The 27,965-nt window shown below is 47.1% G+C and overlaps 1 protein-coding gene across 4 annotated transcripts; it reads left to right on the forward strand.

Annotated features, from left to right (window-relative positions):
• Positions 1-874: 874 nt before the first annotated feature.
• Positions 875-27,868, forward strand: CLGN (calmegin). 4 transcript variants are annotated; one of them, XM_064149514.1, is made up of 17 exons: positions 875-933; positions 4,624-4,802; positions 6,087-6,157; positions 9,014-9,072; positions 11,186-11,327; positions 12,901-12,982; positions 14,939-15,131; positions 15,847-16,036; positions 16,428-16,541; positions 17,675-17,831; positions 19,100-19,315; positions 22,352-22,471; positions 22,629-22,698; positions 23,175-23,237; positions 25,464-25,573; positions 26,777-26,881; positions 27,601-27,868. In XM_064149514.1, the coding sequence occupies exons 2-16, from the start codon at positions 4,641-4,643 to the stop codon at positions 26,855-26,857; spliced, it is 1,830 nt and encodes a 609-aa protein (XP_064005584.1). In that variant the 5' UTR covers positions 875-933; positions 4,624-4,640; the 3' UTR covers positions 26,858-26,881; positions 27,601-27,868. The 4 variants fall into 4 exon arrangements, with proteins under 4 accessions (XP_064005584.1, XP_064005582.1, XP_064005585.1 ...); XM_064149512.1 differs by having other exon boundaries at positions 26,777-27,868; XM_064149513.1 differs by lacking the exon at positions 875-933 and adding an exon at positions 1,033-1,050 and having other exon boundaries at positions 26,777-27,868.
• Positions 27,869-27,965: the final 97 nt, after the last annotated feature.

Raw genomic sequence — 27,965 nt, forward strand, 5'->3', positions numbered from 1 at the left:
TCATGCAAGTTAAGGCTTTAATAGAGTTGCAGGAATGAAGCAGTGTACAGGCCTGGGTGTGCAGGGAGACTCTGCTCTACCTTAAGGCACACCTTTTGTTTTTAGTGTTCCCTTTTTATATCCTGTTCTATTACAGATTCATTACTAATTCTAAGCACAGGTTGGGTTTTGCTTATCAGTTCCAAGAATGGGAGGTGTCTCTTCCACGCATGTCTCTTTTTACTCGGTGGTCCCTCTGGTGGTCTTCAGGGATGAAGTAAGGGGTCTTCAGGGATGAAGTAAGTGGTCTTCCTCAAGTGTCCGCTCCTTGAACTCCAAACTAGTCCTCTGTTTGCTCATGCGCAAAGGCTGTCTCTTCCACCTGCCTCACTCCTCCACCAAGCTTTCTAGCTTCTAATTATTTATTGCTGTTATCTTAAGCCAAGTGTATGCTTCTGTGATGGCTGTGCAAGGACGAGTGCAGCTCCATTCAAACCCCCCCTTCCTCCCTGTCCTGGGCCTCCTGCCACGAATTGATCGGATCAAATAGATATATTTCTCACAGTCCCGCCAGAACCTGACCGGACCCACGCGCGGAATGGTGTCGCCGAGGCGGCACCGCAGGGCAGCGGCCGCCGGGGATTGGCCGGGGCACCACGTGCGCGGAGGCCAGCACCCGCGGGCCGCGCTGCCATAGGCGGACGCCGCACGGAGCGCACCCGGGTTGGCGCCGCCGCCCGTCCCCGCCGCCGCCGCCCGTACGCTGCGGCTCGCCGGGGCCGCGGCTCGCGTAGGGGTCGGGCACGGCCGCGCCTGCCGCGCTCTGATTGGTCCGTGCGGGGCGGCCGCACCTGCTCCTCGGCGGCCGCATCCCCGCGAGCGGCGGTGCGCGGTGCGCAGGCGCGGCCGGGGATGCGCTGGGAGAAGCGGGGCGCGGAGGGCATCTCGCTGCAGGTAAATCCGCCCGCCGCGGGCAGAGGCTGCGCGGAGCGGCCGCGGCTTGCGTCGCAGCGTTGGGCAGCTGGGGTGTGGGGAGCGGCGGCTGCCTCAGGCCGCTGCAGCGGTGGGAAGGTGCGTGTCGGTCCTCTTGCGACGCCCGTGCTTCTCTCCGCCGCCCCTCAGGTGCCGAGGCGGCTCTCCGTGTGTGGCGGGGAGGGGAAGCCGGCCCTCCTCCTGGCAAGGTTCGTCGCCGTTCCCCGGCCGTTACTGGCCGCTGGGCTGCTGTATCGGCGGGAGGGCGGGAAGCGCAAACCTGAGCTTGGTGCCTCTGTCTTTCTCAGGCGGCGGCGGGGGCGCGGAGCGGAGGCAGCAGCCGCGGGGGTGGGAGCCGGGCCTGGCCTGGCCTGGCCTGAGAAGAGCAAGAAGCCCTCAGAGGAGGTGCGCGGCCGCTGCGGGCGGTTGGGCGGAGGGGCGGCCGGGGTCAGCGTTGCTGCGGCCCGCAGCCCTTCGCGGCCTTGCGGAAAGCGTCGCTTGGGGCCCTGTCCGAGCACCGAGGGGCTGCCGGGCTCAGGCTTCGTTTCTCTTAAGCGACAAATACCCCTTCCTTGGGGGGATTAACTCGGTGAAGTGTAGCAGCAAGGGGGCTTGAAAAGGCACCTGCAGGAGCTTGCCTGGGCTCTTCTCCGGGGTGCCCAGTGACAGGGGAAGGGGCAGGAGGCTCCGCTTGAACTGAAGGAGGAACTTCTGTACTGTAAGTGTGTCAGACCTCTGGAACAGGCTGCTCAGAGAGTCTTCTTGTCTAGAGACATCCAAAACCCACCTGGATGTGTTCCTGTGTTGCCTGCTCTAAGTGATTGGTCTGGGTGATCTCCAGAGGTTCCTTCCCGGCCCTGCTGCTGGCTGATGCAGTGAGCACTGTGTGGTGCCTTCAGTAGCTGCTTGCTTACACACCTGCCTGTCACTGCAGGCTGATGCTCTCACACTCGGCTCACAACAGGTTGTCACCAGGTGCCCTTCTGAAAAACCCCTCTCCACCCTTGCTGTAGGATCCCTTCAGGTGTTAGAAGAGAGCTGTAAGGTGCCCTCAGAGATCCTGTGAGGGTTCACTTGTGCAGTCAGTGGTATAACAATGCTGTTCGTTAAATGGGAGGTGTAGAATATGCTGAGGACCATGGTATAGAGATCTGAAGGCTGACAGGCTTGCATGTGCCATCATAGAATCAGCCAGGTTGGAAGAGACCTCCAAGCTCCTCCAGCCCAACCTAGCACCCAGCCCTGTCCAGTCAACCAGACCATGGCACTAAGTGCCTCATCCAGGCTTGGCTTCAACACCTCCAGGGACAGTGACTCCACCACCTCCCTGGGCAGCCCATTCCAATGCCAATCACTCTGTGAAGAACTGGCATAAAAATCAAATCTCTAAGTTGGGAAGGGGCCCTTCTGCTCCAACCTGCTGTCCTCTCTGCTCCAGCCTGCTCTTTGCAGCAGGGTCAATTTGGAGACTGGTCTGGGTTGCTCAGAGCTTATCCAGTGGGTCTTGGAAAACCTCAAGGACTGAGACTAGGCAGCCAGTACCATTGCTTGCCTTCTCTCGTCATGGAAGCAATGTCCAATATCCAGTCAGAATATTCTTGTCAGTTTATGCCTGTTGTGTTTCCTAGCAGATGTCTGAGAAACAGTGGCTTTAGTTAGGGGCAGCTTAGGGCTGATAGAATCATGGAATCAAGCAGGTTGGAAGAGACCTCCAAGCTCATTTAGTCCAAAAAATCACCCAGCCTTAGCCAATTGACTAGACCATAACACTAGATGCCCCATCCAGGCTTTCATTGGCACCTCTGAGGACAATGACTCCACCACCTCCCTGGGCAGCCCATTCCAATGCCAATCACTCTCTCTGCCAACAACTTCCTCCTAACAGCCGGCCTAGACCTGCCCTGACACAACTTGAGACTGTGTCCCCTTGTTCCATTGCTGGTTGCCTGGCAGAAGAGCCCAACCCCACCTGGCTACAGCCTCCCTTCAGGGAGTTGTAGACAGCAATGAGGTCACCCCTGAGCCTTCTCTACTCCAGCCTAAACAACAGCAGCACTGTGGCTGGTCCCAAGAGCATGCTTTGCAGCAGTACTGCTGGCTCAAGGGCCTGTTCTGAGGAGTAGGTTTGCTGTGTTTAACCCCTGCTCCCTCAGTAAAGAGTGAGGAAGCTAAGCAAAAACTCAGTTTAAAGTTACAGACCTGAAGTCACACTGACAGAACTGTCAATATGTTTATCTCAAGGAACATTCCAAGAGGAACTATTTTTCCTTCTTTAACGTTTTTTGGTGTTTTCCAATAATAGCCACTGGTGCCCAGATGATTGTGAAAAGCTGCAGATGGGAAGCAGTGTAAATTTCCCATCAAAGAGATGGTTCAAATATACTTTCAAATGGTCAGATCTCACTTTTTTTGACAGTGTGAAAGAAAGGATCAGGCATTGAAAAATAAATATGACCTATTCTACGCTGTGCTAGGTGAATGGGAGTAACAGACTGAACAAGGCCAAGTGCAGGGTTCTACACTTTGGCCACAACAACCCCAAGCAGCACTACAGGCTGGGGACAGAGTGGCTGAGAGCAGCCAGGCAGAGAGGGACCTGAGGGTGCTGGGAGAGAGGAGCTGAAGATGAGGCAGCAGTGCCCAGGTGGGCAGCAGAGCCAATGGCATCCTGGGCTGGCTCAGGAGCAGTGTGGGCAGCAGGACAAGGGAGGTTCTTGTGCCCCTGTGCTCAGCACTGCTCAGGCCCCCCCTTGAGTGCTGTGTCCAGTTCTGGGCTCCTCAATTGAAGAGAGATGTTGAGGTGCTGGAAGGTGTCCACAGGAGGGCGCCAAAGCTGGTGAGGGGCCTGGAGCAGAGCCCTGTGAGGAGAGGCTGAGGGAGCTGGGGGTGTGCAGCCTGCAGCAGAGGAGGCTCAGGGCAGAGCTCATTGCTGTCTGCAACTACCTGAAGAGAGGCTGTAGCCAGGTGGGGTTGGTCTCTTCTGCCAGGCAAGCAGCAACAGAAGAAGGGGACAGAGTCTCAAGTTGTGTCAGGGGAGGTCTAGGCTGGATGTTAGGAGGAAGTTGTTGTCAGAGAGAGTGATTGGCATTGGAATGGGCTGCCCAGGGAGGTGCTGGAGTCACTGTCCCTGGAGGTGTTGAAGCCAAGCCTGGCTGGGGCACTTAGTGACATGGTCTGGTTGATTGGCCAGGGCTGGGTGCTAGGTTGGGCTGGATGAACTTGGAGGTCTCTTCCCACCTGGCTGATTCTATATGCAGGAGTAACTCTTGGCTGGATAGTGATACATCCTAAATCTATCAGTTTTATTTCCCCTAATGAAAATGTTGCTCTGTAGAGGTTGATTCATTTTGATCACTTCTGTAGATTGTTAAGGAATGACAAAAATAAAGCAGTCTGTCTTAGTTCTTAAAAACCATGTGTAAGCTGCAGTCAGATTCTTGCTGGATTTGTGGCCTGGCAAGATAAAGGAACAATCTACAAGCACTTCCCTTGGGACAATAGGAAGGGAAAAAGAGCCAGAGACAGGGCAGTGTAGTAAGAGAGTTTTCAGATTGTCACTACAGTGACAGCACTTTGTGATCTTTATTTCTTATCATCTTAATGAGGGTGGGGTAAAATAGCAGTAGTGTTGCTAATATCCTTGCAGTGAGATTTACCTTTCAAGCCTTTCAGTTCCTCAGATAACCAGCATGCACTTCCAGTGGGACTGGCTGTGTTTGGGTGTCCTGATCATCAGCTCAGTGGCTGCAGACGTGGACAGTGACGAAGCGCTGGATGCAGACGTTGAAGTGGAGGATTTTGATGAGCAGTCTCAAGCAGCTGATGTTGACAGAGAGAAATCTTCCTTGGAGGTAGGATTACAGAAGAGTGTAGTCAAAGTTTGTTTTATTGAAATAAACCAATATTGTTTTATTACATTGTTATATGTAGGGGAGAAATTAGTGGGCAAATGGTGGTTTGAAAAGAGCAAGTTAACAGTTAGCAACTGAGTGTCAAACTCCCCACTCTGAGGTTTTCACTTGGTGCATGTGACATGGAGATCAAGCTTAATGAGTGAGTCTGCTGAGCCTAAGTACAAAACCACATCTGCTGCCTCTTGTGGAGAGTTCTGAAGAAGGGTTTGTAAGTCTGTTCTGCAATCTAGGTACAGAACCTTTTCAGTCTTAACACCATTTCTAGAGAATAGAGCAGAGGGCATCTTGGCCTTAATGGGATTTTGACTTCAGAGCAGGTTGTTGATTTCATTACTCGCAGCTGCCTATTGGTAGTGCTTTCATTCCCAGCAGATCTTTTCTTCCTGTGTTATGCTGCACTTCATAATAGCTGTGGGTAGTAGGATAAACTATGAGGACAGGCTACAAGAGTTGGGGCTCTTCAATCTGGAGAAGAGAAGGCTTTGAGGAGACCTTGTAGTGGGTAGTCTGAAGGGGGCCTACAGGAAGGCTGGGGAGGGACTATTGACAAGGTCTTGTCATGACAGGATGAGGAGGAATGGGTTTAAACTGGCAGAGGGGAGATTCAAACTAGGTGTTAGGAAAGGGCTCTTTGCAGTGAGGGTGGTGAGACACTGGCACAGGTTGGCCAGGGAGGTTGTGGAGCACAGAAGCACAGAATGTGATCAAAGATCACATTCTGTGCTTCTGTGCTCCACAAACTCCCTGGAGGTGTTCAAGGCCAGGCTGGATGAGGCCTTGAGCAACCTGTTGTAGTGGGAGGTGTCCCTCCTTATGGCAGGGGGCTGGAACTGGATGATCCTTGAGGTCACTCCCAACGTAAACCATTCTGTGATTCAACTTTATGCTACGTAGAGCAGCTGTAGTGTGCCACTTCAGTAGGAGAACAGAAGAATGGAAAACATTTAGATAGAAATGGGAGTCAAGCAGAGAACTGATGTGGGTTCAGTGAATTTTCTGTATGTGACTACTCTGAACACAACAAACAGCTTTTCACAGATGGGGAACGACTCAGAGAGGTGCCCCCAGTCTGTAGATGTGAGGGGGGCATGGTAGGGCAGGGAAAGATGTTTGGTTTATGCTGCTAGGTGTCTAATGAGCAAACTCTGATTGTCTGTCTGGGCTACTGCTGGATTTCACCAGAAATACTCTTAATCCATATTATCTGTCCACATGTTTTAGGTTGTGTACCAGACTCCAAAGCCAACTGGGGAAGTGTATTTTACAGAAACCTTTGATGAAGCATTGACTGGGTAAGTTTATGTCTTCAAGTTATAAACTTTTACTTTTCATCAGTTTAATTTATAGTGGAAAGATCTTTGAGGTCCCTTCCAACTATCTGGATGTGTTCCTCTGTGATCTGTGTTAGTATTGTCCTGCTCTGGCAGGGGGGTTGGCCTCAATGATCTCCTTGGGTGCCTTTCAACCCCTAACATCCTGTGAACTTAAACCATTCTATGCTTCTAAGATTCATTTTGTGTTTGTTTTTCTGATGATAGCCTTTTATAAAGTGATTTTTACAAGGGTTAGAATTGGAAGGGCTGATAATGCTTACTCTATGTCTATCAGAACATTAGTTGGGCAGTTAACATTTCAAGTATGTTGCTGTATTTTTGTGATTTAAGGAAGCTTTTACTAAAGGTTTAGCCAGTTGAGTTAACCAGCTACAAGGTGAAATGTGTAGCCATTACACTGTAGTAGCAAACCCTTCCTCTTCACATGCACTTTGGTATGTATAAGAAGGCAGCAGCTTCAGCATTACAGATAAAACCTTTATTAGTGTTTGTTATTGTTATTATTATTAAATCTTTATTAGGAAGATATTTTTTTAGCAGATTTTAAATGCATTTATTCTACTGTTTTCTAATCCTCAATAAGAATTAGGTATTTGAAGCTACTGAAGTGTTCCTAAGTAGTTTGACCTTAATGTATTGATGCTTTAGGTTTCTGTCTACAATTCTTAAGCCAGAAATTCCTGTCTTAGAATCATAGAATGGTTTAGGTTGGAAGGCGCATCAGGGATCGTCCAGTTCCAACCCCCTGCCATAGGCAGGGACACCTCTTTGTAGAACAGGTTGCTCAAGGCCTCATCCAGTCTGGTCCTGAACACCTCCAGGGAGGTTGTGGGGCACAGAATCACAGAATGTGATCAAAGATTCTATGATTCTAAGGCTCATCCAGTTCCAGCCCCCTGCCATAGGCAGGGACATCTCCCACTAGAACAGGTCTCTCAAAGCCTCATCCATCCTGGCCTAGAACACCTCAAGGGAGGTTGTGGAGCACAGAATCACCCAATGTGATCAAAGATCACATTCTGTGCTCCACAACCTCCCTGGGCATCCTGTGCCAGTGTCTCACCACCCTCACTGCAAAGAGCCCTTTCCTAACACCTAGTTTCAATCTCCCCTCTGCCAGTTCAAACCCATTACTCCTTGACCTGTCATTACAAGACCTTGTCAATAGTCCCTCCGCAGCCTTCCTGTAGGCTCCCTTCAGATACAGGAAGGCCACTCCAAGGTCTCCTCAAAGCCTTATCTCATCCAGGCTGCAGAGCCCCAACTCTTATAGCCTGTTCTCACAGCAGAGCTGCTGCAGCCCTCTGAGCATCTTTGTGGCCCTCCTCTGGACTGGCTCCAACAGTTCCATGTCCTCCTTGTGTTGGGGCTCCAGAACTGCACACAGGACTCTAGATGGGGTCTGTATCTTGCAAGTTCTCTTCCAGCAGTGTGACAGTATAACTGCTAGTGGGTGACTTGTGTTGCTTGCTGATAAGTTGCGTATCATGAGCTACAGACAATTCCTTTTACATGTTTTTGGTGCCTTCACTTTGATAAGCTGAGTTTGTCTTGCTCATAGTATCAAGGAGATCAGGAATTTGTCTGCTCTGTTGGGGTTCCCTCTGTGCAATACATTTGCACCCTCTTCAGTGCCTAATTAGATTTGTCACTGGGACATTTTTTCCTCTTCCTTTTGTTCTCTGATGTGTGTGTTGTTACTGTCAGGTAGTGCTGAGGATTCTTTGAGTGTTTGGATTTTTGGTTGTTTTCTTTCTTTTCCTTACACTGAATATTTTTGCCTTTCAACCTTGCTCTTTTCCATGCATTTTTGATGTTGTATACTCACACAATGTGAGATCAGTCACTGTCCCTGGATCTGTTCAAGAAAAGACTGGGTGAGGCATTTAGTGTCATGGACTAGATGGCTGGATAGGGCTGGGTGCTAGGTTGGACTGGGTGAGCTTGGAGGTCTCTTCCAACCTGCTTGATTCTATGATCAGAGGGCTGCAGCAGCTCTGCTATAAGGACAGGCGATGAGAGTTGGAGCTCTTCAGCCTGGAGAGGAGAAGGCTTCAAGGAGACCTTGTGGTGGCTTTCCAGCATCTGAAGGGGGCTACAGGAAGTCTGGGGAGGGACTATTGACAAGGTCTTGTAATGAGAGGATGAGAAGGAATGGGTTTAAACTGGCAGAGGGGAGATTGAAACCAGATGTTAGGAAAGGGTTCTTTGCAATGAGGGTGGTGAGACACTGGCACAGGTTGCCCAGGGAGGTTGTGGAGCACAGAATGACCCAATGTGGTCAAAGATCACATTGGGTCATTCTGTGCTCCACAACCTCCCTGGAGTTGTTCAGGAGCAGGTTGGATGAGGCCTTGACTCTCCTATTCAAGTGGAAGCTTCCCCTGCCTATGGCAGGGGGTTGGAACTGGATGAGCTTTCAGGTCCTTCCCAACCTAAACCATTCTGTGATTTTACACTCTGTCCAAGTCAGCTTATATACAAAACTGGAGCTTGTTCAGAACAATTGGGTTACTTTAGAGCTATAATAATATATTCCTTTACCTTCTTAGGCTAACAGGTTGGGCTGGATGATCTTGGAGGTCTCTTCCAACCTGATTGATTCTATGAGTCTATAAAGTAATTAGAAATTCTTTAGTGGATGAAACTATCTGAATTTTTCTTTCCATGTTCTTTGAACTACACCAAATTCCATGATGCTGTCAAAATCATTGTCACAGGTTCACAGCCTAGAATTGGAAGCAGGTTTTCCTGTGCTTGTTAAATGATAGCTTTGCACAGATAGTTCAGTGGCTGCTTCACTTCTTGTTGTAGGTGGGTGTTGTCTAAAACCAAGAAAGAAGACACAGATGAGGACATCTCCAAATATGATGGTAAGTGGTTTTGATGTCTGTGTCTATTTAGATAGCTTCTGCTGTGCTGGGAGCAATAACTACCCCTCACACCAAACTTAACTTTGAAAATCTAGATGGCAAAGGTCAAAAGGTAGTTTATATAATTGCTGTTATCCTGACACTAAGATGTCAAATGTTGTTCTTTGGGTTACTTAACATGAAGATAATTTGTTTTGTCATCCCAACAATCTGTTGCAATGAATGATGCTGGAATACCCTCAGGCCTCTGAATATTATAGAATCATAGAATTGTTTAGGTTGGAAGGGACATCAAAGATCATCCAATTCCAACCCCATGCCATAGACAGTGACACCTCCCACTAGAACAGGTTGCTCAAGACCTCATCCAACCTGGCCTTGAACACCTTCAGGGAGAGAGCAGCCACAGCCTCCCTGGGCATCCTGTGCCTTGATTGCTTTATCATTGAGATTTGCATTTGACTTAAACTCCTAGGCTAGAGTGAATCATAGAGTAAACCAGGTTGGAAGAGACCTCCAAGCTCATCCAGTCCAACCTAGCACCCAGCCCTATCCAGTCAACCAGACTATGGCACTAAGTGCCTCATCCAGCCTTTGCTTGAACACCTCCAGGGATGGCAACTCTACCATCTCCCTGGGCAACCCCTTCCAATGGCAAATTGCTCTCTCTGTGAAGAACAAATGGCCTGCTTGGATGTAGTCTTAAACTGTTTGACGAGTATGTCATCTGTGGCAATGATTTTGCAGCCTGAGTTTAGTTCAAGAGAAAGTGTGAAGAGTGAAGTTTCCGCTGTGAAATTATTGCTACTGCTCTTATGTCAAACAGAAGCCATCAGTGTTGATAGAAAGGGATAAGCAAATGTAGCTTGGAGGGCAGTGGGTGGAAGCCGAAGCACAGGAAGTTTCATGTAAACATGAGGAGGATTTTTTTTCCCTGTGATGGTGTCATAATGCTGGTACAGGCTACCCAGGAGCATTGTCAAGTCTTCCTCTCTGGAGATAGTCAAAACCTGCCTGGATGTGTTCCTTTGTGATCTGGTATAGGTGATCCTGCTGTGGCAGGGGGGTTGTACTGCATGAGCTTTTGAGGTCTCTTCCAGCCCCTGACATTCTGTGAGTTTGGTATGCAGACCAATGCAGAGCAGATGCTTCTAGGTTTAGCAGTTACCAGAACTAACTGGGATAAATAAAGAAGCTGCAGAGGAGATACCCACACAGTTAGAGATACCCATGCAGGTGAGATGCTTATAAGAGCTGGCATGTCTCTGATCTCTTGGCCTCTAATTAGATAGACATCATCTCTGCTCTCAAAACAGTCAGATTTGCTTAAGGTCACCCAGGCAGTTCAACAAAAGGCCTATCTGAGCTCTTTTCCAGTTCATCTACTTTTGTATCTCTTGCCTGCCATTGCTGTTTGATCTTAGTTTCCAGTAGGAGACACTCCTGAAGAGGAGGGAATTTTCCTCCCTCCAGTTTAGCAGGCTAGGAGAAAGTAGGGATTTTTATTTTACACATAAACCCAAGGATTAGATAACTCCTTCTTTTTGCTCTGACAGTTAGGAAACTGATTTTTTTCCCCACTTGTGTAGAAGCAGCTACTTGAGCAAAGATAAAAGATACAGCTTGTCACTTCTTGTTACAACTACTTGCATTTCCCCCCCGCCCCCGAGCTTTCTTTCCTCCTTGCTGTCTGAGCCAGCACATTGGGTTAGGTGGATCTTTGGCATGACACAGTTTTTAGTTTGTTATCTAACTCTGGAGCTGGAATTTTTGTGGTTTCTAGCTGCAAAAGTGCTGGTTCAAATGTTCTGCCACTGCTTTGACAGATGTGAGCAGCAGATTGGTATCCCATGAACATTTGGGGATTTTCTTGTACTTGAGTGCTGCAGGGCAATTGGTCTGGGGAAGTGTAAGCTGTGTTTGAGTGATGCTTTATATCCTCCTGTGATTTTTGGTTTGAATTCTTTGATATGAGCTGTCAGGATTTCTCCCTTACTTTTGCAACTAGTCTTTATTTGCTGTTAATTATTTTGCTTTCAGCAAGGCTCTGATTTTTTTGTCCTTCAGCTTACAGTTTTTGTTTAAAGGCTCTGTGTGTGTATATGTGTTTTAGGGAGATGGGAAGTGGAAGAGCTGAAAGAAAACTCAATGCCTGGAGACAGAGGATTGGTGTTAAAATCGGTGGCAAAGCATCATGCAATATCATCTATGCTGACCAAAGCATTTATCTTTGATGATAAGCCTTTGATTGTTCAGTAAGTAATCCCTCAGCTGGTTTTTATTGCTTCATATTTAAGTCAAGAAAGTCATGTAGATCCCTGTAGAAAAATACTGGCTTCTGATAGAATCACAGAATCAGTCAGGGTTGGAAGGGAGCACAAGGATCATCTGATTCCAACCCCTCATACTAAATCAGGCTGTCCAGAGTCTCATCCAGCCTGGCCTTAAACACCTCCAGGGATGAGGCTTCCACCACCTCCCTGGGCAACCTGTTCCAGGCTCTCACCACCCTCATGGTGAAGAGCTTCTTCCTAGCATCCAGTCTGAATCTCCCCATTTCTAACTTTGTTCCATCCCCCCTACTCTTATCACTACCTAGCATTGGTCTATCTTGATAGGTCTTTTACCTCTACTGAGAGGGGACTTTTGAACTTGGATTTCAAAGAAGGGACAGGAAATGTAGAAGGAGCTGTTGAAAGCTTCCCAGAGAGGTTATGTAGTCTCCTCCTCTGGAGACTTTCAAGATCTGTCTGGATGTATTCCTGTGCAACCTGTGCTAGATTCTATGGTCCCACTCTGGCAGGAAGATTGGACATGATCTATGGTGGTCCCTTCCAACCCCTAACATCCTGTGGTTATATCCAGAGCTATCAAAGCTCAGCCTAGTTCTGTTCAATATCTTTATTGATGATCTGGACGAGGGGATTGAGTCCAGCATCAGTAAGTTTGCAGATGACACCAAGCTAGGAGCAGGTGTGGAGCTGTTGGAGGGTAGGAGAGCCCTGCAGAGGGACCTGGCCAGGCTGGATGGGTGGGCAGAGGCCAATGGAATGAGACTGAACAAAGCCAAGTGCAGGGTTCTACACTTTGGTCACAACAACCCCAAGCAGTGCTACAGGCTGTGGACAGAGTGGCTGAGAGCAGCCAGGCAGAAAGGGAGCTGGGGGTGCTGGTAGAGAGTAGCTGAAGTTGTGCCAGGGGAATTATAGGCTGGGTGTTAGGGGGAAGTTGTTGGCAGAGAGAGTGATTGGCATTGGAATGGGCTGCCCAGGGAGGTGGTGGAGTTGCCGTCCCTGGAGGTGTTGAAGCAAAGCCTGGCTGGGGCACTTAGTGCCATGGTCTGGTTGACTGGCCAGGGCTGGGTGCTAGGTTGGACTGGCTGAGCTTGGAGCTCTGGTTGATTCTATGAAAACTCTTAAGTATGAATACCTCAACAATCAAGGTTGTAGTACAAATGCTAAGAAGTTAAGTCTTAGCTCTGTCCAAAATTATTTTGAAGTATTTTTTTGAGTAAATCCTAATATTTTACCAGCTGGAAGAAGCTAATTAAATTGTAATTAATTTTAATCTATTTAATTAGAGAATTAATTAATCTACTTGAAGATTTCAATCCCATGTAGTTTGAGCACAGTGGTTTTCAACTTGTAGACTGCTTCTGTGTAGCTCTGTATTAGCTTGTGTGGCAGTTAAAACCTTTTTGCTCATGTTTTGACTGTTGAGTCTACTACACAGCCTTAACATTTTCACATGTAGAACTGCAGCTTAAAGTTCCTTTGTATTTGTCTGCTCTACTTGGAATTTACTCTTTGTAACTTGCTCTTTGGCCAGATATGAAGTGAATTTCCAAAACGGCATTGACTGTGGTGGTGCATATGTCAAACTTCTCTCCAGTAGTGATGATTTGAATCTGGTATGGCCTCTTCCTTAACATTTGCTATCAGTTTTTCCTTTGGGGAACACATAACTGTTCTGTTGAAACACCAGGAAGAAATTAGTTCTGAATGCATCCTAAATTCTTTAAATCTTCCCACATGCCTAAGCAGAAGATTGGGCAGTGTAATAATGTGCATATAATTGATTGTGCATGCACAAAACCTTTGGAGTGGTGCAAGTTTTAGTGGTGGAATATTTGTTAACACTGTTCTTGGTATAACTTCCATTTGTCTGAATGAAACTTAGATAATCTGAAACTTAATTGCTAAAAATCAATATTCACACCAAGCTCCAGGGGGTTAGGATGAAGAGTTTGCTGTGATTAACTTCTCTTACTTCTGCACAAACAATGTCTTATATCCAGGGTAAAGGACTTTGAGAGAGTGATTTGCCTTTGGAATGGGCTGCCCAGGGAGGTGGTGGTGTTGCCATCCCTGGAGGTGATCAAGAAAAGACTGGATAAGGCCCTTAATGCCATGGTCTGGTTGATTGGTTAGGGCTGGGTGCTAGCTTGGACTGGCTGAGCTTGGAGGTCTCTTCCAACCTGCTTGATTCTATGTTCATGAGTTATCACTTAAGAAGTCCCATGGGTGTCAGCAGCCTTGCTGTGCATCAGCTCAATACCACAGCTAGGAAAACCTGCAGTGCCACATATGCCAGTAGTCAGAATCTGTGATTCTGTATTTGTTTAGTCTGACTTTCTGCAGTAAGAGAAGCCACAGAATGTCAGCTGCCTGGCACAAACCCTGACATCTCAAAGGGCCTGTCAAGGTCCAGAGAACAGAGATTAAGAATATCTCTGTCCAGAGGAGCAAGATCTGTTCTTAGAGATTTCCATGTTGTGAAATTAAGGTGCAAGTGAGACCATATTTCACCACAAAACTATTTATTAAAGGTTAAAGTTGGACAAAACAGAGGGAGAGAGAAGGAGGGGGAGAGATACTGAGAACAAGGAGAAAAAGAGAAGAAGCAGGGAAGGAAAAGAGCTGGGATCATATTGCCATCAGCTGCAGATAGCAGGAAGAGAGAGACGTTTGTTGGCCCAGGGATGATCCATGGAGTTGGTCAGGAGTTCTGGTGGTGCTCTGGTGGAGGTGCAGCTCTGGAGGTCCACAGGACCACAGGATGTTAGGGGTTGGAAGGGACCCAAGGAGATCATTGAGTCCAACCCCCTTGCCAGAGCAGGACAATGCTATCTAACACAGATCACAGAGGAACACATCCAGACAGTTGGAAGGGACCTCAAAGATCTTTCCACTATAGATTAAACTGATGAAATGATGCTAACTTATCCATTGTTGCCATTCTGTGGCCTATCCCTAGAGTGTTCACCTCTCCACTCAGAGCTTCCACTTCTAAGTTTCTCTGTTCCAAATTTGTTCATGTCTGAGCTAGAAATCCAGCTCAAATGGCCACATGATCTCTGTGGTTAGTCCATCCTTGAGAACAGCGAGCACCCAGCAACTCAGGATGGGGACTGTTCATATCCTTTCCATGATTTACTCTATCAGTTTTCACCTGCTCTTTGCACAATGAAAAGAAGCACCCAAAAGGATCATAGAATCAGTCAGGGTGGGAAGGGACCACAAGGATCAGCCAGTTCCAACGCCCCTGCCATGGCCAGGGACACCCTGCCCTAGAGCAAGCTGCCCACAGCCACATCCAGCCTGGCCCTAAACGCCTCCAGGGATGTGGCCCCAACTGCCTCCCTGGGCATCCTATTCCAGGCTCTCACCACTCTCATGCTCAACAGCTTCCTCCTCACATCCAGTCTGAATCTCCCCATCTCCAGCTTTTTTCCATTCCCCCAGTCCTATCACGCCCTGATAGCCTCAGAAGTCCCTCCCCAGCTCTTTTGTGGTCCCCTTCAGACACTGGAGGGACTTGATGAAATGTGCAGTATAACACATGCTCAGCTTTCTTGCTCCTACAGGAATACTTTTTTGACAAAACACCTTATACTATTATGTTTGGACCAGATAAATGTGGAGAAGATTACAAACTGCACTTTATCTTCAGACATAAGAATCCCCAGACTGGAGAATATGATGAGAAACATGCAAAACGTCCTGATGTGGACCTTAAAAAGTTCTATTTGGACAAGAAGACACATCTGTATACTCTTGGTATTGCTTATTTCTTTATGTGGGAAAGGAGAGATGAAAAAAATGTGTTCCTACTGAAGCTTTGCATTTGAGACTGCTTCTTTTTGTTTGTAATAGTTCTGAGGGGTGGTGGCTTAAAGAAGAAGATGTCAAACTGTTAGAGCAAGTCCATAGGAGGCCACCAAGATGCTCAGAGGGTTACAGCAGCTCTGCTATGAGGGCAGGCTACAAGAGTTGGGGCTCTGCAGCTTGGAGAAGGCTTCACTGCAAAGAACTCTTTCCTAATATCTGGTTTGAATCTCCCCTCTGCCACTTTAAACCATTACTCCTCGTCCTGTCATTACAAGACCTTGTCAATAGTCCCTCCCCAGCCTTCCTGCAGGCCCCCTTCAGATACTGGAAGGCCACTCCAAGGTCTCCTCAAAGCCTTCTCTTCTCCAGGCTGCAGAGCCCCAACTCTTGTAGCCTGTCCTCATAGCAGAGCTGCTGCAGCCCTGTGATACAGGAATGCATTTGATCCTGTTTTTGGGCTGTCCAGTAGAAAAAGGAAGATTGAAGATACTTTGACTCAGCTTTCATTTACTCTACTGTAATTGTTCAAACAGATTCCACAGAGCTATGTGTTTCTAAAGCATTATGTGCCCGTGTCAGGGCCAGGTTGGATGTGCTTTGGAGAGAGTTATGTGGAAAATGGATGCTTGCTTGCTTTATTTCAATACAAATTTCTTCACTCTAGTGCTGAAACCAGATGATACATTTGAAATATTAATTGACCAATCAGTTGTCAGTAAAGGAAGTCTTCTTGAGGATGTGGTTCCTCCAGTAAACCCTCCCAAAGAAATTGAGGATCCTACTGATAAGAGACCTGATGACTGGGATGAGAGACCAAAAATACCTGATCCAAATGCTGTCAAACCAGATGACTGGTAAGGAAGGCATTTTTCATCTGTGCAATAGCTTTTGCCTGCAGTTTATGCATCTGAAAGGTTTGCTTGGCTTGATTTTGTGTTTTGTTAATGCTAGGTGGGATATGTTTCACTGAAAAAAGCTACTGCTTGTATGGCAACTCAGGAAGAGGAGAGAAAAACTTAATGGGAGGACCTGACTGGTGTCTTCCAGTGATTTCTAGACTAAGTAAATATAATTAGTGTAATGCACATGATTACAAGTAGAGAATTTGCTGTCTTGGTTCTCACCATCAGTGTGTTCAGTTCTGTTTGGAACTTTGGAAATCATCCCTGCCAGTTGCAGTCCTCTGAAGAGAACACTGGCACAGAGTCAGGCTGCTGTATTTCTAACCTAAGTCTGTAATTGAAGGGATGAAGATGAGCCTTCCAAAATAGAAGATCTTGATGCTGTTAAGCCTGAGGGATGGCTTGATGATGAGCCAGAGTTTGTTCCAGACCCTAATGCAAAAAAACCAAAGGACTGGTAAGAACTTGATTGAATTAAGTGCATGCAGTTCACACATCCTGCAGATAAACCCATCTGTCCTGGGTGGAAACAGGAGTTTGTGGATCAAAAATCAATCCAAATCTCTTTGTATTTTGAGATAGGAAGTTGGGATGTAGAAGGGATGGCCAAATAATTGTTTTTGGGGGGGGCTTTTGGTTTCTGAAGGTACAATATGAAAGACCTCTTCAAAAGAACTTGCTACAGAGTTAAGCTATGAAACAATTAACTTGAAACTTTGATAGCTCAAACCTATCATCTGATAGTCTCAAAGAGATCTCTTGAGCATCTTCTGGAGAAGCATTTCCAACTGTCTGCAGATGGGTAAACATAATTGCATTCTCTCCTGCTCTGATAGTACTCAGCCTGTGACCCTTGCTGAACAAAAAAGGATTCATTGAAAGTGTTTATACACATGGGCTAAATTCTGTGGGCTAGGCAAAGTTCTGAGGCTCTTACAGCAAAATATGCTGCTGCTCTACACACCAGTCCCATCTGGCAGAGTCACAGAATTTCTTAGATTGGAAAAGCCCTTCAAGATCATGGAGTCCAATCATTAGTTTCACACTGACAAGTCCTTGACTAAACCAAATCCCTCAGCACAACATCTCATCACTATGAATAGCTACGGTTTGAAAGGACCACCAGGATCAGCCAGTCCAGCCTTCATCACTAGACCATAGCCTCAAGCACCACATCCACTCTCCTCTTAAACACCTCCAGGGATGGTGACTCCACCACCTCCCTGGGCAGCCTGTCCCAGTGCCTGACCACCTGCTCAGCAAAGAACTTCCTCCCAACAGCCAACCTAAACCTCCCCTGATGCAACTTGAGGCCATTTCCTCTTGTCCTATCATTAGTAATTTAGGAGAAGAGACCAGCTGCAGCCTCACTACAACCTCCCTTCAGGTAGCTGTAGAGGGCAATAAGGTCCCCTCTCAGCCTCCTCTTCTCCACACTAAACACCCCCAGCTCCCTCAGCTGCTCCTCATGGGTCGTGTTTGCCAGACCTCTCCCCAGCCTCATCGCCCTTCTCTGCACCCACTCCAGCACCTCAAATCAGTTGTTTGTGGTTTTGATGAATTGAAATGTTTGGGTTTTTTTCTCTGTAGGGATGAAGAAATGGATGGGGACTGGGAAGCTCCTCAGATTCCTAATCCAAAGTGTAAAACTGCACCTGGTTGTGGACATTGGGTGCGCCCCATGAAGAATAACCCAAAATACAAAGGAAAATGGAAGGCACCTCTGATAGACAATCCTAACTATCAGGTAACAGCAATGTTGTAGGTTGTTGTTTAAGGGCAAGTCAAAGGATTTATATTAGGCCTTTTTACAGTCTATTTCTACTGTAGAGTGAGTCTCACACTCACTGGACAGATTTTGTCACACACTCACTGGACAGATTTTGTATTGAGGAGTTGGTTTTATTCCTTTCAGTGTCCTAGACAATAGAAATGTCCCTTTATTAAACCCATTTCTTTAAAAAGCTGCTTTTGCAATGATTTGCACTATCAGATATTCCTGTATTCCTGTATGAAGCAAAAATAACTTTAAGAGGTTTGCCTTAAACCAGAAAATTGAGACCCATCTGCAAAATCCTGTCTGGTTTTATGTAAATTAAACTCTACTGCTTTTCTTTCTGAAGGAATGCACTGAAAACAGCCAAAGAGTCTCAAGTTGTTTCAGAAACTCTTCCACAATTTGTTTTTCAGTAAGATCTAGGTGATGTGATTTTATATATATAGATATAGAATCATAGAATGGTTTGGATTGGAAGGGACCTCAAGATCTAGATGGTGTAATTATATATATATATAAAATCATAGAATCATAGAATCATGCAATGATTGAGGTTGGAAGGGACCTTAAGATATAGATGATGTGATTATACATATATATATAAAATCATAGAATGGTTTAGGTTGGAAGGGACATCAAAGCTTATCCAGTTCCAACTCCCTGCCATAGGCAGGGACATCTCCCACTAGAACAGGTTGCTCAAGGCCTCATCCAACCTGGCCTTGAACACCTCCTGGGAGGTTGTGGAGTACAGAATCACAGAATGTGGTCTTTCATGATCAAAGATCACATTGGGTGATTCTGTGCTTCACAACCTCCCTGGGCAGCCTGTGCCAGTGTCTGTCCACCCACACTGCAAAGAACCTTTCCCTAACATCTAGTCCGAATCTCCCCTCTGCCAGTTTAAACCCATTCCCCCTCATCCTGTCATTACAAGACCTTGTCAATAGTCCCTCCCCAGCCTTCCTGTAGATCCCTTCAGATACTGGAAGGCTACTCCAAGGTCTCCTTAAAGCCTTCTCCAGGCTGCACATCCCCAACTGTTGTAGCCTGTCCTCATAGCAGAGCTGCTGCAGCCCTCTGAGCATGTTCATGACCATCTTCTGGACTTGCTCCAACAGTTCCATGTCCTCCTTGTGTTGGGGGCTCCAGAACTGCACCCAGGACTCCATATATGTATTTATTCTTTACATATATGTATATTTATATATGTATTTGTTATTTTTTTCCCTTCAAAGGGCATCTGGAGTCCTCGGAGAATTCCTAACCCAGACTATTTTGAGGATCTCCACCCGTTCAAGATGACCACTGTCAGTGCTATTGGTTTAGAGCTCTGGTCTATGACATCTGATATCTACTTTGATAACTTCATTATCTGTTCAGAAAAAGAAGTAGCAGATCGTTGGGCAGCAGGTGGCTGGGGCTTGAAGAAGTTAGTAGCAAGTGCTAACGAGGTATGAACTTTACTGTATTCTTGGTAGCCAAAAGCAGTGAGGAAAATGTGCTGCTGGAAGGATTTTCTGTCTGTTAACACTGACATTGTGGGTTGTAGTTTGCCTTGATACCTTCCCTAGATCAAGATCCTCTTGGAATTAGGAGTACAACACCTTAGAATCAAAATTAATCAGATTGGAAAAGATCTTCAAGATCATCGAGTCCAATCTATCACCTAACACCATCTAATTAACTAAACTGTGCCACTAAGTGCCTCATCCAGCCTCGTTTTGAACACCCCCAGGGATGGTGACTCCACCACCTCCCCTGGGCAGCCCATTCCAATGCCAGTCACTATTTCCAAGAATAACTTCTTCCTTACATCCATCCTAAACCTGCCCTGGCACAGCTTGAGGCTGTGTCCCCTTCTTCTGTTGCTGCTTGCCTGGCAGAAGAGACCAACCCCACCTGGCTACAGCCTCCCTTCAGGGAGCTGCAGACAGCAATGAGCTCTGCCCTGAGCCTCCTCTGCTGCAGGCTGCACACCCCCAGCTCCCTCAGCCTCTCCTCACAGGGCTCTGCTCCAGGCCCCTCCCCAGCCTTGCTGCCCTTCTCTGGACACCTTCCAGCACCTCAACATCTCTCTTGAATGGAGGAGCCCAGAACTGGACACAGCGCTCAAGGTGTGGCCTGAGCAGTGCTGAGTCCAGGGGCAGAAGAACCTCCCTTGTCCTGTTGGCCAAACTCTTCCTGAGCCAGGCCAGGATGCCACTGGCCTTCTTGGCCAACACTTTCTTCAACAGCTAGTGAGGCATTGGCTTAATTATAGTTAATGAGTATTCTGCACTTGGCAGCAAATGGGAGCTGAGTTATTTACACTCAAAGAACTTTTGGTCGTTTGGGATTTTAGTGTGTGTTTTGTCCTCTTTGCTTGTTGCTGTCCATGACATATGTTCTTCTGATGTTTCCCTCCCATGAGAAAGGTCTAGGTCCTTGCTGCTTAGGTGTCTGTTATGCAGCTCTGAAAACAGTGCAGGTACGTTTGTGGAGCTACATCTGCTCTGTTTCCGTGTGTATCCTGACATACGGGATTGGGAGCCCCTCTAGTGGCTGCCTTTACTGACTGCAGTTCTTCCTAACCCAGATTTGCTTTCACTGAGTGGGTAAGAGCCAGCCTACAGGTGTAAGGAAGAAGCTCTAGGTTGGTGAGACACGAAACTGGTGAGGGACCTGGAGCAGAGCCCTGTGAGGAGAGGCTGAGGGAGCTGGGGGTGTGCAGCCTGCAGCAGAGGAGGCTCAGGGCAGAGCTCACTGCTGTCTGCAGCTACCTGAAGGGAGGCTGTAGCCAGGTGGGGTTGGGCTCTGCTGCCAGGCAAGCAGCAATAGAAGAAGGAGACAGAGTGTCAAGTTGTGCCAGGGGAGGCCTAGGCTGGATGTTAGGAGGAAGTTGTTGTCAGAGAGAGTGATTGGCATTGGAATGGGCTGCCCAGGGAGGGGGTGGAGTCGCCGTGCCTGGAGGTGTTGAAGCCAAGCCTGGATGATGCACTTAGTGCCATGGTCTGGTTGCTTGGCCAGGGCTGGGTGCTAGGTTGGGCTGGATGAGCTTGGAGCTCTCTTCCAAGCTGCTTGATTCTGTGATTCCGTGGCCAGTTCCCGAGGGCTGCTGTTTGTCACAGGATGAACAGCACCAGCACATGTGCCCATGCTTTTAGGAAAGGCAGCTCCTCACACAGCCTTGCCCTGTTCTGAAATGCTTTGGTTTCTGTCTGGAGCTGCTTCTCTACACACAACCGCAGTGAATACTCCCTCAAGTCCCCCTCACTCTGCTGTGCCTCTCATGCTTTCCTGCCTTTCTCAGGCTCACAGGATGTCAGGGATTGGAAGGGACCCAAAGACATCAAGTCCAACTTCCCTGCCAGAGCAGGATCATACAGTCTAGCAGAGATCACAGAGGAACACATTCAGACAGGCCTTGAAAGGCTCCAGGGAAGGAGACTCCACAGCCTCTCTGGGCAGCCTGTACCAGTGCTCTGGGACCCTTACAGGAAAGAAGTTCCCCCTTGTGTTGAGGCAGAACCTCTTTTGCTGCAACTTACACCCCTTGCTCCTTGTCCTATCCCAGGGAGCAGTGAGCAGAGCCTGTCCCCACCCCCAGCCCTCAGATATTGATAAACATTTATCAAATCCCCTCTCAGTCTTCTCTTCTCCAGACTAAGCAGCCCCAGGTCCCTCAGCCTCTCCTCATCAGGCAGTTCTCCAGTCCCCTCATCATCCTCCTCGCCCTCCGCTAGGCCCTCTCCAGCATGTCCCTGTCTCTCTTCAACTGGGGAGCCCAAAACTGAAGGCAGTTCTCAAGATGAGGTCTCACCAGGGCAGAGTAGAGGGGAAGGATCTGCTGGACACACTGTTCTTAAAGCACCCCAGAATCCTCTTGGCCTTCTTGGCCACAAGGGCACATTGCTGCCCCATGGATGTTCTCCACCCGCACTCTCAGGTCCCTCTCACAGGGCTGCTCTCCAGCAGATCCCCTCCCAACCTGTCTTGTTGAACCCTTTCCAGAGGCCTTATTGGACCAGACATGTGCCCACCTCCCTCTGCCATGTAAATCATAGAATCAGCCAGGTTGGAAGAGACCTCCAAGGTCATCCAGTCTGGCTGGGAGGATATTTTACTCCCTAATTGACTGTCAAAGGAGAGAAGGGATAGCAGAGAAGCAGCAAGACTTTGCTCCTCAGGAGAACTAGCTACATTTCTCATCTTCATGCTTTGGGAGCTTTCAGCTGAGTTAAACACAGTGTGAGGTTGCCAAGACTCCAAATAGCACTTCACAAAATTGAGATGTGCCCAATCTTGTATGTTTGGTGGCCCAGCTGTGTTCAAGTTGTTACTTTACTAGTATTGAAATCCTGTGTTGTTTAAAAAAGCAAAGGTGAAGAAGGGTTTTGTTGGGTCAACATAATGCTCAAAATACAGAGTGTGCATTTCACAACCTCCCCAAAGTGCTGAGAGGGATCTAAATGCAAAATGCTTTGTTTCTTTCATTGTTTTTAATGCAGCCTGGCATGTTTAGTCAACTGGTGACAGCTGCAGAAGACCACCCATGGCTCTGGGTCCTTTACATCCTGACTTTAGCCCTCCCTGTTGGTCTAGGTGTGTTGTTCTGCTGGCCAGCAAAGGTTAGAGACATTTAATGCATCTTTGTGATTATTCTTTGCAAACTTGTAGCAGCTGTGCACATTTAATGTGCTGTTGATAGCTTTTAGTTTAGAGGTGATGATGTGCTTTAATTCTTCATCTGAATTTAAATGTCAATTGGTTTCTAATTTGTTGTAGAAAGCAGATGAAGATATTGACTTCAAAAAACCCAAGCCAATTACCAAGAGAGGACTAAATGAAGAGAGAGGTGAGCTTGCTGGTGAAACAGGATTAGAAGAAAGAGCAGCTCTGCTATGAGGACAGGCTACAAAGGTTGGGGATGTGCAGCCTGGAGAAGAGAAGGCTTTGAGGAGACCTTGGAGTGGCCCTCCAGTATCTGAAGGGACCTACAGGAAGGCTGGGGAGGGACTATTGCCAAGGTCTTGTAATGACAGGCTGAGGAGGAATGGGTTTAAACTGCAAAGGGGGAGATTGAAACCAGATCAAAGATCACATTGGGTGATTCTCTGCTCCACAACCTCCTTGGAGGTGTTCAAGGCCAGGTTGGATGAGGCCTTGAGCAACCTGTTCTAGTGGGAGATGTCCCTGCCTATGGCAGGGGCTTAGAACTGGCTGAGCTTTGAAGTCCCTTTCAACCTAAAACAAAGGTACTGCTGGAGATGGAGAGATGGGCAAGGCAGCTTGAGGTTTCTGTCTCCTGATGATGACTGTTTTTTCTTACAGAGAGAGAAGACTTGGAGGAGACAGGTGATATAAAGAAGATGGGGATGGAGGCTCCTTCTTCAGGTACTGGGGAAGGGCTAGGACCTGAATTTGTGCTAGGACATGAAAATGGGAAAGCCAATTTTTTTAGTCTCAATAATTGATAGGAATTGTTTGTCTCAGCTTACAGCTATACTGTAGGCAAAGATTTGGTACTCCTACAGAAGTCTCAAATATTGTAATAAATGAGGATTTCCTAGGTTTTAGTCACCAAGAATGAGGGAAGTTGCATCTTATGTTGTAAAAATACCACCTGGCATCCTTTCTGTCAGATTTCATAGAATCATGGAATGGTTTAGATTGGAAGGATCAGCAAGGATCAGCCAGTTCCAAACCCCCACCATAGGCAGGGACACCTCCCACTCGAACAGGTTGCTCAAGGCCTCATCCAACCTGGCCTTGAGCACCTACAGGGAGGGTGCAGCCACAACCTCCCTGGGCAACCTGTGCCAGTGTCTCACCACCCTCACTGCAAAGAACCCTTTCCTAACATCCAGTTTCCATCTCCCCTCTGCCAGTTTAAACCCATTCCCCCTTGTCCTGTCATTACAAGACCTTGTCAATAGTCCCTCCTCAGCCTTCCTGTAGCCCCCTTCAGATACTGGAAGGCCACTATAAGTTCTCCTTGAAGCCTTCTCTTCTCCAGGCACCAGGGCCCCAACTTTTGTAGCCTGTCCTCATAGCAGAGCTGCTGCAGCCCTCTCAGCATCTTTGTGACCCTCCTCTGGACTCAATCCAACAGTTCCATGTCCTTCTTGTGTTGGGGGCTCCAGAACTGCACCCAGGAGTGCAGGTGGGGTGTGAGGAGAGCAGAGCCAAGGGGCAGAATCCCCTCCCTTGCCCTGCTGCCCTCACTGCTCTTGCTGCAGCCCAGCACAGGGTTGTGTCTGGGCTGCACTCACACTGCAGGCTCCTGTTGAGCTTTTCATCAGCCCAGACCCCCAGGGCCTATTCCTCAGGGCTGCTCACAGCCATTCCCCACCCAGCCTGGAGCTGTGCTTGGGATTGCACCCACCCAGGTGCAGGACCTTACACTTGGCCTTGTTGAATGTCATGAGGTTGGCCTGGGCACAGCTCTGCAGCCTGTCCAGGTCCCTCTGTTACGATTTGGTGTTTACTCTTGATAGAAAGTATTGCAGAGGATGTTCAGTTTCTAGACATTCCCACTTCAAGACCTCAGTTTGAAGTAAAGGAAGAGACTTGCAAACCCCTGACCTCTGTATTTTTTCCTGAATCATGCTGTGGTTGCTGAGGTTTAGTTCTTAAAATGAACCTGGGTACCTAAAATAAAGGCATGGGAGTGCCAGCTTGGAAGTATTGAAAGCCAGAGTGGAAATCAGACCAGTTGGGTGTGTGGCCTCCTTTACAAATGATGCAGAATATAGAGAGCAGGTTAGCAGAGGAGGGCAACCTGTGTGCTGAGCAGAGAGCAGCCTGGAAGTCACAGGACTGGGTGCATGCACTGCTCTGGCAGGGAATTTAGGTTGAGTTTTTCTTTGGCTCTTGTTGGCTCTTTGGGCTTTTTTTGTTTGGTTGGGATTTTTTTCTCACTCTGTTTTTCACTTTGTTTTGGGGTTTGTTTGTTTTGTTGTTGCTTTCCAGTCCCTGTCAATCCCAAGTTCTGACTGACAGCAGGTCACATAGAAAGCTGGCTGCATTTGTGAGTGGCTTTATCCTAGCAGTGCTTGCATACCACAAGTGTGCTGAGGGGAGTACAGCACTTTGCTGATCACTTCCTGCACTGCAATCATGCAGAAGAGGGGGGGTGGTAAGCACACAGCTGCTTATCCCTCAACCAGAACAGCATGCCAAGAGAATTCCCTGCTGAAAAGTGGAGTTCCCTTCAGCAAGTGGATGTCCCCAGTGGTGGGTAACTGATAACTGCAATCCTATGTTTGGTTTTAGTCAGGTGTGGGATGCTTGAGCTGTCCTGTTTTGGGCTGTGGTCTCAAAACTATTTACTGTAACTCATGGATTGAAGGATTTACCTAAAGAAATCTGACTTAAGGTCTTCATTTTAGTCACAGTTCTGCAGAGTTGTTAGTAATGAGTGAGAAGAGGTGAGGCTGAAGGTGTTTAAATTGGAGTTTTAGGAAATTGTGAGGGTCTGTGGAGATACTTTTAGGGGTTATTGTAAGCAGGCATTTCACTCTGAGATTGAAATTGGCTTCTTTTCCTTACTAGTATGTCTGAATATGGTGCATTTTTAACACAGTTCTGTTCACCAAGTCAAACTAATTTCTTCTGCAGAAGAGGAGGGTGAAGGTGGAGAAGATATTTATGATGATGAAGAAAACGAAGTTGCAGAGAGAAGTCAAGAAGAAGGTTCTAAGGCAAATAAGTCTGGCTCAGAAGATGAGGTGAGTTTGGGGTTATTTTTCTCTGTTTTTCTTCTCCCTCTTGTCCAATACTGCACTTCATAGAATGGGTTGGGTTGGAAGGGACCCTCAAAGGTCAGGTGGCTCAGAGCCTTGTTGAGCTCAACCTTGAGTATCTCCAGGGTGGGGTCTGAGGGGTCTTCCTGGGCAACATGTTCCAGTGTTCCACTACCCTCATGGGAAAGAACTTATTCCTAACATCCAATCTAAATCTACTCTTCTCTAATTTCAAACCATGTCCCTGCAGGCCTTTGCAAACAATACCTCTACAGCCTTCTTGTAGCCCACTTCAGGTACTGGAAGGCTGCTGTTAAGTTTCCTTAGAGCCTTCTCTTCTCCAGGCTGAACAACTCCAGCTCTCTCAGCCTGTTACTGTAGGGGAAGTCCTCTTGCCCCCTGATCATTTTAGTGGCCCTCCTCTGGAGCCAGTTCATCAGGTCCATGTCCCTCTTTGTGTTGAGGGCTCCAGAGCTGGATGCAGTACAGCAGGTGAGGTCTTACCAGAGCAGGTTAGCATTGTGGAATTAAGTGTCCTGTCCTTAAAGTGTTGTATTTAGTGATAATCTGATTGGAGGGGTCTGGAAGATGATCAGAGGCCACGAAGATGCTCAGAGGGCTGCAGCAGCTCTGCTATGAAGACAGGCTACAAGAGTGGGGGCTTTTCATCCTGGAGAAGAGAAGGCTTTGAGGAGACCTTATAGTAGCCTTCCAGTATCTGAAGGGGGCTACAGGAAGGCTGGGGAGGGACTATTGACAGGGTCTTGTAATGACAGGATGAGGAGTAATAGGTTTAAAGTGGCAGAGGGCAGATTGAAACCAGATGTTAGGAAAGGGTTCTTTGCAGTGAGGGTGGTGAGACACGGCACAGGTTGCCCAGGGAAGTTGTGGATGACAGAATCCACTGTCATCCAGGACACACTGGCACAGGTTGCCCACATCCACAACCTTCCTGGAGGTGTTCAAGACCAGGCTGGATGAGGCTTTGAGTGACCTGTTCTAGTGAGAGGTGTCCCTGCCTATGGTGGGAGGGTTGGAATTGGATGATCTTTGAGGTCCCTTCCAACCTAAACCATTCTGTGATTCTATGGAGGAGCAGAAGATCATGCCAGTTTCAACAATTAATTGAGAACTGGGTTTTGATTTGAATGCTATCATTTCATTTTACTTCCTTGCTTTGTTTTCCAGCTGAAGGAAGATGATGAAAGCCCAAGTTCTGGAGATGGCTCCCTGAAATCAGTGCGCAAACGACGAGTACGGAAGGACTAAGTTACTTCCAGCTACTACTTCTAGGTCTGGATAATAGTAACTTCTATGCCATCTCAGAGGGGTAGCAACATGCAACTTCCTGAGATTTGAAGGCTAAACAGGGGACTCTTTGCTACTTAACCTCTTACTTCAATTATCCATCTTCTTTTAACTTTCCCAGACTTCCTCAATTCCCCTTTTTCAAGGAGCAATCCTACCTGCAAGGCATTAACTGATGCTTTCAACTCCAAATAAAAGTGACATTTCAAGCTGTCCTATTGAGTTTAAAGGGAAGATTCTTAAGCTTTCAAGATTCTAGCAATTAGTATTGGCTGGGGAGAAACTTAACTCTTAACTATTTTGTAAAGAACATGACTAACTTCAAAGATTTTTGCAGCTCTAGCACAAAATTAGCTGTTTACAGTTGGCAGCTGAAGTGAGGATGACAGCTCAGCTGCAGTTCAGAGTCATATATATATAGCAGTATGTATATATATATAGCAGTATAACAGTTCACATGGCTATGAGAAAAGCCTTTTCTTTCTGTGCAGAGCTAAATGCAATAATTATTGTCTGGGGTTTGCTTTTTATATGCTAATTTAATGCTAGCAACCATTTCTGTTGTAAATGATTTCTTTTTAGTTGACCTTGTTCCCAAGGGTGTTCTCCCATTCGTTTTAGGGTGATCTGTTTTGGAGAGATGTTTTTAAAGTAAGAATATTCACAGGACAAGTAGTAACTGCTGTGATTTGTTTTGTATGCAGGTATCTCAGATCTCCAGAAGTGATACACAGTGATTTTATGCCAACTTTTGTAATAGTTCTTCACATTCCGACCTGGGGTGGTATAACCTCTTGTTTATAGACTGTTTGCTAAGTATACATTGCCTCCTAAATATATTGACTAATTCTTACTTAACAGGAAATTTATTAACAGAGATAAGAATTTTCTTTTTTGCTGGATGAAGTTTTTTACAGATGGGAGTAACTTGGCATTCTGATAGCTTAAATAAACTGCATATTGTAAAGGAAACTTTGTTCAAAGTTCAGCTGTGTATTAAGACAATAAAACTGCAGAAACCTTGCTGCTTGGCAGCTCTCTGTAGGAATAGAATCATAGAATCAGGCAG

Source organism: Pogoniulus pusillus, chromosome 10, assembly GCF_015220805.1.
Source record: "Pogoniulus pusillus isolate bPogPus1 chromosome 10, bPogPus1.pri, whole genome shotgun sequence".
NCBI classification, from domain to species: Eukaryota; Metazoa; Chordata; class Aves; order Piciformes; family Lybiidae; genus Pogoniulus; species Pogoniulus pusillus.